Genomic DNA, 15,208 nt, shown 5'->3' on the forward strand with positions numbered 1-15,208 from the left:
AAATATATTATTTTATTTTTAAAAAAATCTAGAAACTAAGCTATTCATTTCAACATTTTCGTTTTATAGTATACGTGTTTCAAATAGATTTAGAAATACATAAAAATCACTATATATATTGAGCAAGGGTCGGGTAAACCAACTCCTAATTACACTATGAGTTAAAGTTACTCCCACTTGGATGCTTAGATTTACATTGAGTTATATTTGTATTTATTCGTCATGCATCTTCTAGATAATACATCAAAGATTCATTTCGTTAAAAATCTTGTTAGAGAAAACCATTTGGTACAAAAACTCTAGTTGAAGGATAAAAAAGTAGGATTTGGATGTTTTGAGCGAAGGAAATAACCATACATGAAGTGTCTCATTAAAACATTGATAAAAGAAAACCCAGTGAGATAAACTTTTAAAGACGGACAAAAGAGTACATAATTGTTAAAGAAGCATTCAATTGGATACTCGTCCAGATTTTCATTGGTAAGACTGTCGTTTTTGTCAAGATAAACCTAATAGGATAAAACCCTTGAGCTAAAGATAAGAAAAGTACACCAACATTTGTCCGGATGCTCCCCTCTTTTCCACCATGAACTCACCAGGGGGGTAAGCATACATCAGGATACAATTTTTACTTGTACATAACTAGGCAGATTGGGGGTAGAACGTCGAAAAATTTACTTGTCAGGAAAATTTTCAAAATTTTTACGTTGTGCTAGAAATTCAAGGAGTAGCACATGCTACTGCTGAACCCCCTGGGTTTTGCCACTGTAACTGGGTGCATGATACATATCACTTAGGTAGCTTAGAGGTGTTCACAAAGTTCAATGGCTCTAACATTTTTTTTTTATTCCAAAAATCATATATAAACTTATCCTTAATGTATAAACCTAATAAAATATGATTAAAACATTAAATAAGTAGATAACTTACAAAGTTTTCATAAGAATAATGTTATTAAACAATTAGAAAGAGTAATGATGATTTCTTTATTTTAAAACGTATGAAATTTTGAGTTATTTTTAACATTTAGGTTATTCTATGTTTCCGGCCCATGATCAGAATATGAGCCCAACTTTACTCCGACAAAGCCAAATCCTAGTTGGTGAAGCCCAAATCGTGAGTGAAGTTAATGGCTTTCGATTTGTAACTATTTTTGAAAAAAAAAAAAAACCCGTTAATTTTTGGCTAGTAACAACCAAATCAATTGAAAAGTTCATGATTTTTCTATATAATAGACTTACATATTTTTATGAAAATATAAATTAGAATAAAGTTTTACCAATCTGTGTAATTATATATTATATATTCTAACAAAAGCTTTAATTTAATAAAAAAATTACCTTTGTTACATAAACATATATAAAAAATAACTAACATCAGTAAGAAAAAGTAAAATAAGTTAGTTAACTGAATATGTCCTCGACCTTACATAAGATAACATCCTACATGCATTAGCAAGTTGTACCTTACAACTCATAAAAGCATACGTATAAGTTTGTTAATGTACAAGCACATGATGCAACAAACTAATCAGCGTCTGCAGTGAAATCCGGTTCTGGAGGCTTCTGCAACTTCATCAATTCCCGAGCACTCTTCAGGTTCCGATTCCGGTGAACTCCACGAAGAGCATTAGCGGCAAATCTCGACGCCAAAAAAGTAGCTCCAAGGCTATAAGAACTTCCACCACCACCACCACCTCCATTTTTACGCGCAGCCAATTCCGCTTCCTCTTCCTCCTTCCGCCGCTGCTCCAAAATCTTCCGTTTAGAATACCTCCGCCAGGCCGCCTGAATGAAACACGCCGCCCAAGTCCGCCACTGCTGTGAGTAAAATCGGAAAGTGTGCTGTACCTGTCGACTGTGAAGCCGCCGGAACTGACCGGCAACAAATTTCAATTCGTCGGCCGGTAGGGCAAACGCTTCGACTTCTCTCAACGCTTTGACTGTTCTAGTGGAAGACGGAAGGTTAGCTCCGGATTTAGGGTCCAACGCCCATGTTAGAAGCTCCTCCCCGCAGAAATCTCCTTCTTTTAGAAACCCGCTGTTGAAGAAACCGCTTCTTCCGCCGTCTGTGGTGGCGCTCTCGAGACGACCACGTATTATGAAGAGCATTTCATCCACCGGATCTCCTTCTCGAACTATGTAAGTATTGTTCGTGTATAAACACGGTTTCAATCGTTCACAAATCGCATCTAGTAACGTCTCATCCATGTTCTCAAACAACGGAACCTGCAAATTTCGATAGGAATTAAATCGTTAACGAAAATTTCACTTTTTGATCATGGATCTAAAATGTTCTTACCCGCTTGACTAAACCTAGACAAAGATGACGTTTTATGTCTCTTCTGAGATCCTTGGGTAGATTCTGAACCAAATTTTCTTCATCAACTCCTCGCGTTTCTAACCATTTGTATTGATCATAGCGTCTCACACGTTCTCTGAGATCTTGTGGAAGTAATCGATGATGCATCCATTGTTCTGAGTCACGTCTCTTCACTCTCATTTCTTCAAGTCGGATTGTAAGAGATTGAAGATACGTCTGTTATTATATAGTATAAAACAAGTAAACAACTCTTAATCTGTTAATCAATGATGAATCACAAACTAAGATTCTCATATATGTATTAAACCTGCATATTCCCTATCAAAAGAGCAAAGAGAATGAGCCCAAATATTGCTAATGCAATGGAGAATATAGACTCTCCAGGATAAGTGCTGGTTTCAAGCCCCTGACCAAGTGTGCTGCCATAGAATAACAAAAACAAAACTCTCATTCTTTAAATGTAAAAAATAGCATCATACTTTCATTTATTTAAATAACAATTCCAAAAAATAAATAAATATAGAATATAGTTATATACCTCAAATTCTGTAGGCCCCACCAGAGGCAATAACAGTACTTTGAAACAAACTTTTTGGAAGAAACAATCCCTGACGACAACGCCTGTTCAAAAATCCCAAAATCAAACGGCGGATTATCACCTTCAGTAGAGCAAGCATCTGTCAAAATCTGGCCACTAACATCGTGCCACCTGTCATAACCCGCCATGCGTTCATTCCCACAGTACAAAAAATTCTTATTAAAATGCTTCCTTTCACAAGCTCTTTGCCAACACGTATCCTTTCGTTCTACAGACAATAAATACCAAAACGCCCCAACTATCTGAAAACACAAAACTTCCAATTAGTCAATTACGACATTGTACTTTTATTATTACACGGATGGTCCCTGTGATTTAGGGTAATCTGTGTGTTTGGTCCCTAACAACTTTTTTTTAAACTCGGACCGTCCCTACTTAATATTTTTGTTGCATGCTTGGTCCCTGTCCGTTCTAAAAACACTGATCTACCAGGACCAAGCGTGCAACAAAAATATAAAATATGGACAGTTAGAGTTAAAAAAAGTTACCAGGGACCAAACATGCAGATTACCCTAAACCACATGGACCATCCGTGTAATTTACCGAATTTTTAAAGTATAGAATATGAAAATAGAATGCTATATTGCTATAACGAAAGTAAGTTGCTATTTTTTGCATTTGACTAACATGACTGGCGAGCATGTAGAGCAATAAGTAGTAAGCAGCACCGGCCCATGCGGTTTCAGCAACCACACCCGCGGTTCTTTTGAGTTCTGATGTTAAAGGGACGATTCTTGCAAATCTTGGAATGTACTGAAGGAGTATGATAATAAGCAAAGCTTGTTTTGTAGTTAATAAGTCCGAACCTCTTGATGTATGTAGATATCTCCACACAACAATCTACAAAATTGGAAAATCTAAGTAATTATCAGAGTCCTTGAAAAACCACAAACACACATTAATTATCTAACCTGAGGCAAGGGAACAACCGCAAGGAAATCGATTATAAAATACCACCTCATATATCTCTTAGCAATTTGGCCGGGATCAATCACAAGTTCACCGCGTCCAAAAACCCTAGATGAAGGGGCAATGTAAGCAGTGCGGAATTGAAGGGCCATATGAATAATATAAAACGCATCCACAACAGTTCTCAAAGTTGTAGCGATAATAGCCAAGTTGTTATCAATCCCAAGGCATGTTTTTGATTCATCGAAAACCGGAAGATAGAAGAAAAGTGGGTCTATGGAAACTGCGAGAATACATGAGGCAACAAAGTATTTGTTCCATGTGAGTAGGAATGTATCTTGAGGGTCTAGGATTTTGTTTTCAGAGGCTTTGAGGTCTTCGGGGAACACAGCACGTGAAACGCCAAACCCTAGTGATCTACCTATGGATTTCAGGCTTTCTGATCCTTTTCTGATTCCGTTTTTGAAGGATTTTGAGGTGGGAATTGGGTGAGTTGGACGGGTTGTACTTATACCCTCGAATCCGTATTTGTTCATTGGAATTGGAATTGGAATTGATGATGATCTTGAATCCAAATCTTTCAACCTTCAAATGGGAAACTGCAGAATCTATGCACAAAATTATCATCATTAATATCTTCTTGGGTTGATATTAATAAATAATCAATTACATATTGTCAAAATTAGCATCCTCTTTCCTCATTATTGTTTAATTTCATCCTCATTCATTGACTACGTTTTTATTATATTCTATCCACATCAAGTGAGATCAACATCTAGATTCATATATAACTGTAAAATTACAACCACAAAATCCTACATGATAACACTGATTTCAGTTTTCAAAACCAAACCTAATTCTTCAATTTCACTTGATTATCATATCTACTATCCCCAAATTTATTAATAGCTATGCCTATGAGAGCGTTAACCTTACAAACAAATGAAATCGCCAACAGAAATGTAAATACGATAGCTCAAATAAATCTGAATTCTGACCTAATAAAAAAGGAAGCTAGCGAAGTCAGATACAGTCATCAATTACATCAAACGAAAGCTTTTTGAGTGTAAGTTAGAAAGATCGGTGAAAATCATACTTACTAGACTTTCAGGGACAACCACACCGCCGGATTAAAGCATCACCGACACCAGAAGAGTGATAACTGTCGCGCCGGATATATGGAAGTTTCATACAAAATGAAGCGATAGAGAAGCTGAAAACACGAAGAAATCTCCAAATTTGTTTGATGAAGAGATCGGAGCAAAAAGAGTAGTGGCTAGCGGAAAGTATGTCAGAGAGCACCCAGCTGGTAGAAGCTGCCGGTAAGGAAGGTTGGGGAGCGTTGGGGGAGGGGGTTAAATTTGTGTAGATAACCCTGGAGTTTTGTATGAACTCAAGCTAAGCCCTCAAGTCCTTAATAAGTTGCTAATATTCCTAAAAAAAATCATAATATATACTATAAAAAATAATTTACAAGTTATATTTAAAAAAAAAAGTTATTCAGATTAATGTATAAATGACCTTATTGAATTATTTTTTTAATATGCTAAACTTAATTTTATTAGTTATAAAAAAGGTCAATATTTTACATGTTTTTTATATACTTTTATATATTTCAACTATCTTTTCAATTATTTTTATAAAACATTATTTTTTTTTTATCAATTATTAGTTAGTTTTTAGATAGTTTGTCAAACAACACCTAACATAAATTTTATATATGTTTAGTTCCTAGTATAAAAACATTTTTGATTGGATAGAATAAAATTTGGGTCTTTTGTTTTGAAAAATATAAAATGGAATTGTTTTAAAATTTAAAAAGAAAAAAAAATCGTTGTTTACTCCAAATCAAATTAGAAAAAGGTTTTCAAAAACTCTAAAATCGAAAACTAAAATATAAATAGTTAAATTTGACTCGGCTCATTTTGTACAATCTTGTTGGAAAGAGTAACATTTAAACAAACATTGGGCATGTTGGGTGTCTTTGATATACAACTTTTGGAAGCTTCTAACTTTTAAGAAAATCCCGAAAAAAAAAAAAAACTTTGTCCAACACTAAGAATTTGTAGTTTTATTTAAATTAAGAAGCTCTTAATCCACAAGTTACTTATCAAGCAACGTTTAACGAAAAGTTGTTACATATTACACGTGGTCGTCAAAACTAATTGGTAGCTAGTAGTCGAAAGCTAAAAGCTAGAAGATGAAGTTTTTATTTGTTTATGAGTTTAAGGAAAAAATAGTTAAAAGCTTTTTAAACATGTATAATTGCATAAAAAGACATCTTTGGAAAATATAAAGCATAAACATAATTTTACAAAAGGATAATTAAGTTAATTTGTAAAATTCTAAAAGTTTTTCTTTTGTTAAGCATTTTTTAAAGTAGGTTTTGGATTTGAAGTTTGTTGTTTAAGCTAAAAGTTAGAAGCCGTTGCTATTGAATGTTGTTTTTTTTTTCAAGCTTTCTCCTAAAAGCTAAAGTTGGAAGTACTTAAAAGTTTTATTTAGATTAAACGGTGTGGGCAACGCTCAGCCGTTTTTCTGACATGGCCAAGTCTGAACGTCGTGGTAACGGCACAAACACATCCCTCCTCCCTATTTTTGCGCGTTATAAATCTCCTGTTATCACCACAACTTCCTATAACACTCATTTTCTTCTTTTCTCTTCTAAAAACATGGGTGGGTGTTGCCCACTCCAACCATTCTTACAAGTTTTTTTCAAATTTTTTCTTAAAATCTTATTGTAAACAATAACGGAAAAAATCTTATATATTGTTGTTTCTTTTTAATATATTTTTGTTTTATGTCTATCACCTCAAAGCAAATGTGAACAGTTTTAATATTTCAGTCACAAATAGATAATGAAAAAAAATTTAGTGGTTAAATGTGAACAAAGTCGAAATTTGTTTCCCTCTAAAAAAATTCGATGATTATATGTGAACAAACTTTCTCTTGTATTATGTTTTAACAGATTATTTATTTTTGTTAAATTCTAGCAACATTTGTTGATGAAAAAATCTATGAAATAAAAAAACAAAACCCAAAAAATATATTAGAAAAAAACGAAAAACTTAAACCGAAATAAAAAACAAATGGTTTGGTTATTTTTCAAAATACAAAATAAAACTTCCAATCTGATTTTGGTTTAACAAAAAAATGAACCATTTTCACCTATAACTATTAAAAAATTGTGTTTCATGATCAGAAATTATGTTGTATTATGAAAAAAAAATTAAAAACCTTATTTTTTTAAAAAACTAGTTATTTAAATATGAATTTTTAAAATTATGAGTGACTTTTTTGAAAGAAAAAAAATAGTGTCGTTTTAATTGTTGAATATATAGCTTTTAAAAAAAATTGTAAATGTAATACGGATCGAGTGGTTTGGGTGCAACACTTCATAAAACATGTTAACGATTTTACTTAGGTGCTGTTTGGTAAGATCTGAATTTTTAAGATCTGAATTTCTAAGAGGATCTGAATTTTTAAGATCTGAATTTTAAAAATGTTGTTTGTTTAGAACCTCTGAATTTTTGTGCTTCATTATAAAAATGACCATTTTACCCTTCTGTGTTATTTTTTGCAAAATTATAAAAACACCATACAAAATCCAACTTAAACATAAATCAAAATTAACAATCAAACCTAAATATTTGAGAAATCTATCCAATTATAACAATCAAAATTGTTTTGTTTTAAATTGTATGCTAATATTATCACATTACATAAATTGATGTTAACATATCTACATACAAATGCACAAATCCAAATGAACTTAAAAACTGCAACAATACATCAAAGAAATCAGAGTGAAAATTGCATCCATTATCACCCTCATCTTGATAGCATCTTGGTCATTATCAATCACCTATATCAACAAAACAAAGAATACATTAGATTTTATCATCCACATTGAACATTTTAAGATAGAATATTAACAGATCTACATACAAACAATTGTTATCATCCAAGGTTTCTTTCCACATTGAACATTTTAAGATAGAATATTAACAGATCTACATACAAACAATTGTTATCATCCAAGGTTTCTTTTCTGCAAAAAGATTCAAGACAGAGAAATTTAAATAAATCATAAGCTGAAACAATTTCATTTAGGCATTTCATCGAATGGTTTATATACACACCTAAATTTCATCGAATGGTTTATATACACATAAAATAAACATGGGAAAGAAGCTATAGCTGATAAATCAAACAAAATCAAACCAAAATCAGCAACATTTCATCAAAATCAATCAAAAATCAGCAACATTTCATCAAAATCAAACCAAAATCAACAATATCTCATCATAATCAAACCATATTTCAAACCAAATAAATAATTTCAGCAACATTACCATAAATTCAACAATTTTAGAGCCGACTACAAGCATTTCAACAAGTTTTACAATTGATTTCAAGGCCATTTCACTGGTTTCAGCATGAAAATCAAAAGAAAACATGAGATTATAAAGAAGAATACCGATTTTAAGAAGATTAGGTGTGTTGCGGCTGTGCCAAGTGCTTTATGACGGGGATGCTCAACGGAGGAGGTGTGCGGCGACCTGAGGGATGCCGAAGTCGATCCTTTGACGTCTGAGATGCAGGGGTGGAGCACAGCTAGAGCCGATGACGGCGGCGATTGCAGGGAGGAACGGAGAGGACACCTGCGACGGAGATGGCACGGAGGAACGGAGCTTCAACGGATGGCGATGGAGGATTTGGCAGTGTGCATCGATGAGAAAGAAAAAGGTGGAGGCGTGGTAGAGAGAAGAAAAGAAAGACGTGAACTAGGGCAGTTTTGTCAAAAAAAAATTCAGACGAGGATATAAGTCTGAAAAATTAAGAGCCTTTTATCTTATTCAGATGTATTTTTTAAGAGGTTACCAAACGAGCTACATCTGAATGTTTTAGAAGTTACCTCTTAATTTTTCAATTAAGAGGTAAACAAACGGGGCCTTACTCTATATCTTTAGTTAAAGAATCATAAATTTCAATAATTATTCAAACTTTTTAAGAAAATACAATCTCAAATATAAATCATTTGTCCATGTAAATTAAAATGTCTAAATTCAAAACTATTTGACTTTCATTTTCGATATCATTTTTAATATTAAATATATTAGTATGATGTATGTTAATACATGAAGTATAACAACATATATAATCATCATTATCATTATATACTTATAAATGAAACATTTCTCCTTGCACCACATTCATTTGAAACTCCCATCTATTTTTCCTTTCACCACATTAATTTGAAACTCCTATAATTTTTCAATTTCTTTCTAATAATAATTATAATTTGGTTAATTAGGTTAACTAAATATCAAACCTAAAATGTAATCATATATAAACTAAATTTCAATATTAAAATAATATATTTACTTTTACTAATAAAGGTATGTTTTTTAATTTATAACATATTATACTTAATTTATTAGTTTTAATATATTGTTGGATGTAAACCATTATCATTTTAAAGATACAATTTTGGAACAATTTATATAAAATACTAAATTATTAATTTATATATAACATTACATGGTCAACTTAAATATAAATTTTGGTTTTATTTAAACAACCCAAATAATATTTTGTAAATAGTTAAAAGTAATAAAATGTAGTGTCTTTCTAATAATGATTCTAAGTTGGTTAATATTATTAAATAAATATCAAACCTAAAGTGTAATTATAAATAAATAAATTTTAATTTTAAAATAATATATTTACTTCTACATATAAAGTTATGTCTTTAACTTTTAACATATTATAGTTAATTTAGTACATTTAATAATATATTAAATGTAAACCATTATCAGTTTAAAGCTACAACTTTTTAACAGTTTGGACAAAATACTTAAATTATGAACATAAATATAACATTACAATGTTAACTTAAATATACATTTCAGTTTCACTTAAAAAACTAAAGAATATTTTGTAAATAGTTAAAAGTGATAAATTATTGTGATAAATGCAAAAACTAAATTGTAATCTCAATTTAACTAAAATATTTCATAATGATATTTTTATAATTGTTAAAGGTTTTCAAATAAGTAGCTTAGAATAACTTACAATAACAATAGTTAAATATAACTCTATATAAATGATTATATTGTTACCTTCAAAATCAAAAAATAATGTTTGATATTTTAAATAATTATAATGATAGAAATTAAAACATTAAGCAAATAAATTTTAAAAAATTAATTAACAATAACAACAATTATAAATAATATTAAACCATAAATTATTTTTAATTTTATTTGTTAGGTCCAGAAGGTGTTGCGTCTTGGGCTCGGCTCTTAGCCTTGTTTTGTATCCGGATTGGGCTTGTCCATCCGTGATTTATTTGTTAGGGTTTGAGTATTTATAGATGCTTGCATGCATCTTAGTACGTAAGATTTCAGAGATAATTTAATAGCGATCATTGTTCTTATCGATTGTAAACCCTAAAGCCTCTACAACGGAAGTTGTTTGTCGAGCTCTGCTGAGACTTGAATCATTTGAATCATTAAGCATATTGTTGATTCCATCTCTTATTTATTACTTTGTTTGAATCGTTTTGCCAAACCCGTGTAAGATCTAAACGATCTAAGAAATTTATATCTTTTCAATTGGTATCAGAGCAGGAGGCTGTGTAATTCATACACATCTCTTTCTGTGAAAGAAGTGATTAGGGTTTATTCCGCATTAACTGATATTTATTGAGCCGTCACTCCATAATTGACGTATCTCATTATTTATTCGTTTTGCCCTAATATTACATATTACAAGTCTGATCTTGCAACAGGTTAAACGATCAAGCATGGATGATTCTCAATCCAATCCTATCAACATCTCAAACAGTATTGGATCAACAACAAAGATTCCAATTCTTTACACTCAAGATTACGAGGTTTGGGCGCATCATTTCGAAGACTACGTTATTGGATCTGAAGATAATGGGTATCTAATATGGGAAGCCATTGTGTCTGGACCATTTGCTCATTCAGGAACATCCAGAATTATTAAAACTCAAAAGGAGTATAATGATTTGTTAAAAGATGTGAAAGACGTCGCTCAGGACGAAAAGGAGAAGTTTCAGTGCAACATCAAAGCATTAAGACTGATTCGATTTTCTCTTCAATATGACACGTTTAGATTGGTGAGTTCCTGCAGTACTGCTAAAGAAATCTGGGATCGGCTGCGAGAGCTGTATTCCACAGATGAAGATTTGGAGCACTCAATTCAGACCTTGCTTTTGTCTGAGTTTGGAGAGTTCAAGCAAAAAACTGATGAGTCTGTTACATAGACGTTTGATCGCTTCAATCATCTTCTCAGCAAGATGATCAAACATGATATCGAAAGGAAGCTTATTGAACAGAAGGTCACTTTTCTGAATGGCTTAAGATCCAAATGGAGAGCTGTTGTGTCTACAGTTAAAGCGCACGAGCAGTTCAAATCATATTCACTGGCGAAACTGGTGAGAATTCTGAAATCCCAAGAAAAGATAGTGATGCAAGAGAAAAGTGTGGTCTCAAACTTGGGGTCCTTGGCCCTCCTGTCTAAAAGTAAGAATGCAGTAGAAGACGAAGATCTGAACCTGTAGGACTACGATCTAACTTCAGAAGATTATTCTATGATGGTGTCCAATCCCAAAAGGTTCATCAAGAAGAAGTTTCCTACCAATAAGAACCGAAATTGGCAGGGAAGCTACAGTTCTGAAAAAGTAAGGGAGGAGCCGAAGACTGAAGAACCAAAGAAAGAGACGATGGTTGAAGCGGATTCTGGTGTCAGCTGTTATTACTGTGGAGGAAAGAATCATTATGCCAAAGATTGTGTTTTGAAGAAAATGACTGAGAAAGATGAAGAGGCAATCCTTATGAAAAAGCTGGAGGAGATTAAAAGGAAGAAAGATGCTACTAATCCTTCTATGAATGTTCTTATTGTACAGGGTTCGGCAGAGGCTGACGAGTTCGGTGGCGTACAGGTGTGGTCGATCGACTCAGAAGATGATGAGGTGAGAAAGCCTTCTCACGGAAAGGCTTATGTTGCAAGAGGTGGTGAAAGCAGTGGAAAGTGTCTGATGGTGACTGACATATCTCACATGAGGGGATATAATACTGATGGTGGAAATGAAGACGCCAAGGAGCGAGAGGACTTATGCTTCACAGCAAAACCTCTCAGTGTGCAGATTAGTGAACTTGATGAACTGATCAAGAAGGTACAATCTCTTTTTGTTTCGTTCAAAATTCCACAGAAATCATATGAAAAGGAATTAAATAACTTGAATTCAAGAATCTCAAATCTAGATAGTTGTTTGACTCAAACACGGGTCACAAATTCTAACTTGACTGACCAAATAAGCAGGGTGTCATCCAAGAGTGAGGAGCGAAGGATGTGGATTGAGCAGAAGGAGTTGGAGATCATTAAGACTAGAGATGAAAACATTTATTTGCAAAGAGACAATTTGAAATTGTTAAAATAAAGGAATGTTTTTTGTTTAATCGCTAAAAGGCTTTATGCTAACATTACTCAACTGCATCTGAATTGTGAAATAGGGCAGAAGATACATCGCATGATTTTACCCTTCCTTGAGTTTAAGGAGGATGAAATCGATGCAGAAGCATACAACTGTGAAAGTGTTGTATCTTTCGATGATGTGAATCCTACTTATATGTATGGTCTGGACAAAATAGAATCTTTTATAAAATCCAAAGACCATAAGGACATGCTTAAAGATCTTCTGGATGAAAATGATAAGCTGAAAATCAAGACCGAAACCATACAAAAATTTGACTCATTGAGTGCCAACTTAAGTTCAGAAAACAATATCGATGTTGAAAACGCATCTGAACTTAATGAGGACGATGATATGAGTGAGATTTCTGTAGAGGATGAAGTCGACTATTCGGAATTTGTCAAGAGCGAACCTGCAAACCACAAAAACCTGATTTCTGAAAATTCTGTAGAATTCGCTCGCATGTCTAAATCTAAATCGCCAGTCCTTAAAGAAAAAGTTGTTGTGTTTCAGAAGGTTAGAACTACTCCAAATCAGGTATATAAAGTCACAGGAGTAACCGAACATCAAACTGCTGAACTCACTGCCATGGTGAACGAAGACAATGCAGATGGCTATGATGGGTTTTTCTGGTCAGCTCCTATAGACAATGCAGACGAAACAGTTGGTCTGTCAGAGCGAACGTCCTGGAAAACCAAAGGAAGATATGTACCAGAGCCACTGAATAAGCCTGATAACTTTGATGTACCAAGTACAAGTGGCACAAAAGAAATACCTGTAGAAGAAGTCACCTCCACAAGAGAAACCTCATCTATGAAGAGTGAACCGGCTGCCAAAAAGCTGAAACAAAAAGCTAATATGCATAGACAACCGAAACAGTTGAAAAATCAAAAGCAGCAGAGAAACCTGAGATACAAAAAGAATCTCTCAGAGCGAAAGCAGTTTTGGCGCTCTCAAAATGCTCACTTCTCTTATCCTAATAAAGATTCAAAGTCAAGGCAAAAGACTTTCGGGCCACATGAAGAACAGAACCGAAAGGAGAGGTTTGAACCCGAGAACAACAACAACCGAAAGGAGAGGTTCGGTCCTAAGAGCAACAAGAACCAAAAGGATAGGTTCGGTCCTGAAAGCAACAAGAACCGAAAGGATAGGTTCGGTCCGACCAACAACACTCAAAAATCCAACTTCGGCTCATCAGCAAGTAGCTACCGAAGGTTCAGGTTCGGTCCCTCTAATGACCATAAACAAAAAGGTCATTTCGAACCACAAGTCAGGAAAAATTCCCATTCTAAATTCTCTTTTTCTAATTCTTCTCATTCTCAATTCTCTTCTAAACCTAATTCTGTTCCTGCACAAAATTCAAAATCATCAACGAACTTAAAAGGAAAGTCGAATATTTCTTCAGTCAAGGAAGACCGAAAGCAGAATAATGCCCAAACACCAGAATCTAAAACCAAAACGTCTGTAGCTAACTCTAACAAAATCAAAGTGTTTACTATTAAGAGAAAAGATGCAACAACCTTAGTAAAACGAACATATCTTGTTGATGTTTCTATTACTATTCCTGTTCCTGTGAAAGGCTCACGTGAACCAAGAAACTTTGGGTTCCTAAATCTGCTTAATTTTTTCAGGTTATTAGTGACGAGCAGTTTGACAAAGAATGGTACATTGACAGTGGCTGATCACGTCACATGACGAGAAGAAAGGAAGAGCTAAGGGAGTTTCGATCTCTTCAAAATGGTGGCAATGTCAAGTTCGGTAACAACTCCTACGGAACGATAAAGGGTTATGGGATGATAACTAATGGAGACTTCACAATAAGAAAGGTGGCGTACGTTGAAGGGTTGCAGCATAGTCTCATCAGTGTATCTCAACTGGTCGGAGGTACCAGTCTTAAAGTTTCTTTGGATGATGAAGGTTCAGAGATTATAGAGAAGAAATCCAACAAGGTCATCCTCAAATCAGACCGAAAAGGCGAAATGTTTCCTCTAAATCTCAAACCAATCAAAGGAAATCCAGCTATATGTCTTTTGTCCAAAGCTCATTCTGAAGAAAGCTGGTTGTGGCACCGAAGGCTCTCACATCTCAACTTCAAAGACATCAACAAGCTTGTCACTGGAGTTCATGTTCGGGGTCTTCCATTACTCAAGTTTGATCGAGAACACTTGTGCGCTGCATGTGAAATGGGGAAACAAAGTCGTCAAATTCACCCATCAATTATAAACACAAAAGTTGTTGAACCACTTGAGTTGCTTCACATCGAATTGTGTGGTCCATCATCAATCGAAAGCATTGGCGGTAGCAAGTATATTCCTGTTATTGTTGATGATTTCTCACGTTTTACATGGGTGTTCTTTCTGAAGCACAAATCTGAGGCCACTCCTAAGCTAAAGATGTTTATCAAGCAGGTTGAAGTGCAACTAAGAAAAGTCGTTCGAAACATTAGGAGCGACAATGGACTGGAGTTCAAGAACAAAGAATTTGAAGACTTTTTGGTAGAAAAAGGAACCAATCACAACTTCTCAGCCCCTTACACGCCTCAACAGAACGGTATTGTCGAAAGGCGAAACCGATCCTTGTGTGAGGCGGCCCTAACTATGCTAAGTTTCGCTTCTCTTCCCTTATATTTCTGGGCTGATGCTATTGCTGCAGCATGCTTTACGCAGAACAGGTCTTATCTCAACAGGCGTTTCTCTCTCACTCCTTATGAGATCATCAATAACAGGAAGCCGAACGTAAAATTCTTTCATGTGTTCGGTTCACGATGCTTCATCTTCAACTCCAAAGAACATCGTAACAAGTTTGATGTTTAAGCATACGAAGGAATTTTTTTGGGATATTCTCTCACTTCAAAAGCATATTGGGTTTTAAAC

General features: G+C 34.0%; 2 protein-coding genes across 4 annotated transcripts; one reads left to right on the top strand and one right to left on the bottom strand.

Moving 5' to 3' along the window:
- Positions 1-1,380: 1,380 nt before the first annotated feature.
- On the bottom strand, positions 1,381-5,222 carry LOC145006029 (putative cyclic nucleotide-gated ion channel 6). 3 transcript variants are annotated; one of them, XM_078965121.1, is made up of 7 exons: positions 4,930-5,222; positions 3,832-4,428; positions 3,548-3,760; positions 2,861-3,162; positions 2,630-2,741; positions 2,302-2,538; positions 1,381-2,228 (listed from the first exon to the last, which is right to left on the bottom strand). In XM_078965121.1, the coding sequence occupies exons 2-7, from the start codon at positions 4,363-4,365 to the stop codon at positions 1,527-1,529; spliced, it is 2,100 nt and encodes a 699-aa protein (XP_078821247.1). In that variant the 5' UTR covers positions 4,366-4,428; positions 4,930-5,222; the 3' UTR covers positions 1,381-1,526. The 3 variants fall into 3 exon arrangements, with proteins under 3 accessions (XP_078821247.1, XP_078821245.1, XP_078821246.1); XM_078965119.1 differs by having other exon boundaries at positions 3,832-4,437; XM_078965120.1 differs by having other exon boundaries at positions 3,832-4,437; positions 4,926-5,222.
- Positions 5,223-11,610: 6,388 nt separating this feature from the next.
- On the top strand, positions 11,611-12,289 carry LOC145004365 (uncharacterized). Its single transcript, XM_078963260.1, has 2 exons — positions 11,611-12,038; positions 12,185-12,289. Exons 1-2 carry the CDS (start codon positions 11,667-11,669, stop codon positions 12,200-12,202), a joined length of 390 nt encoding a protein of 129 aa, XP_078819386.1. The 5' UTR covers positions 11,611-11,666; the 3' UTR covers positions 12,203-12,289.
- The last annotated feature ends 2,919 nt before the right edge of the window (positions 12,290-15,208 follow it).

This window comes from Lactuca saligna, chromosome 7 (assembly GCF_052625555.1).
Source record: "Lactuca saligna cultivar CGN05327 chromosome 7, ASM5262555v1, whole genome shotgun sequence".
NCBI lineage: Eukaryota > Viridiplantae > Streptophyta > Magnoliopsida > Asterales > Asteraceae > Lactuca > Lactuca saligna.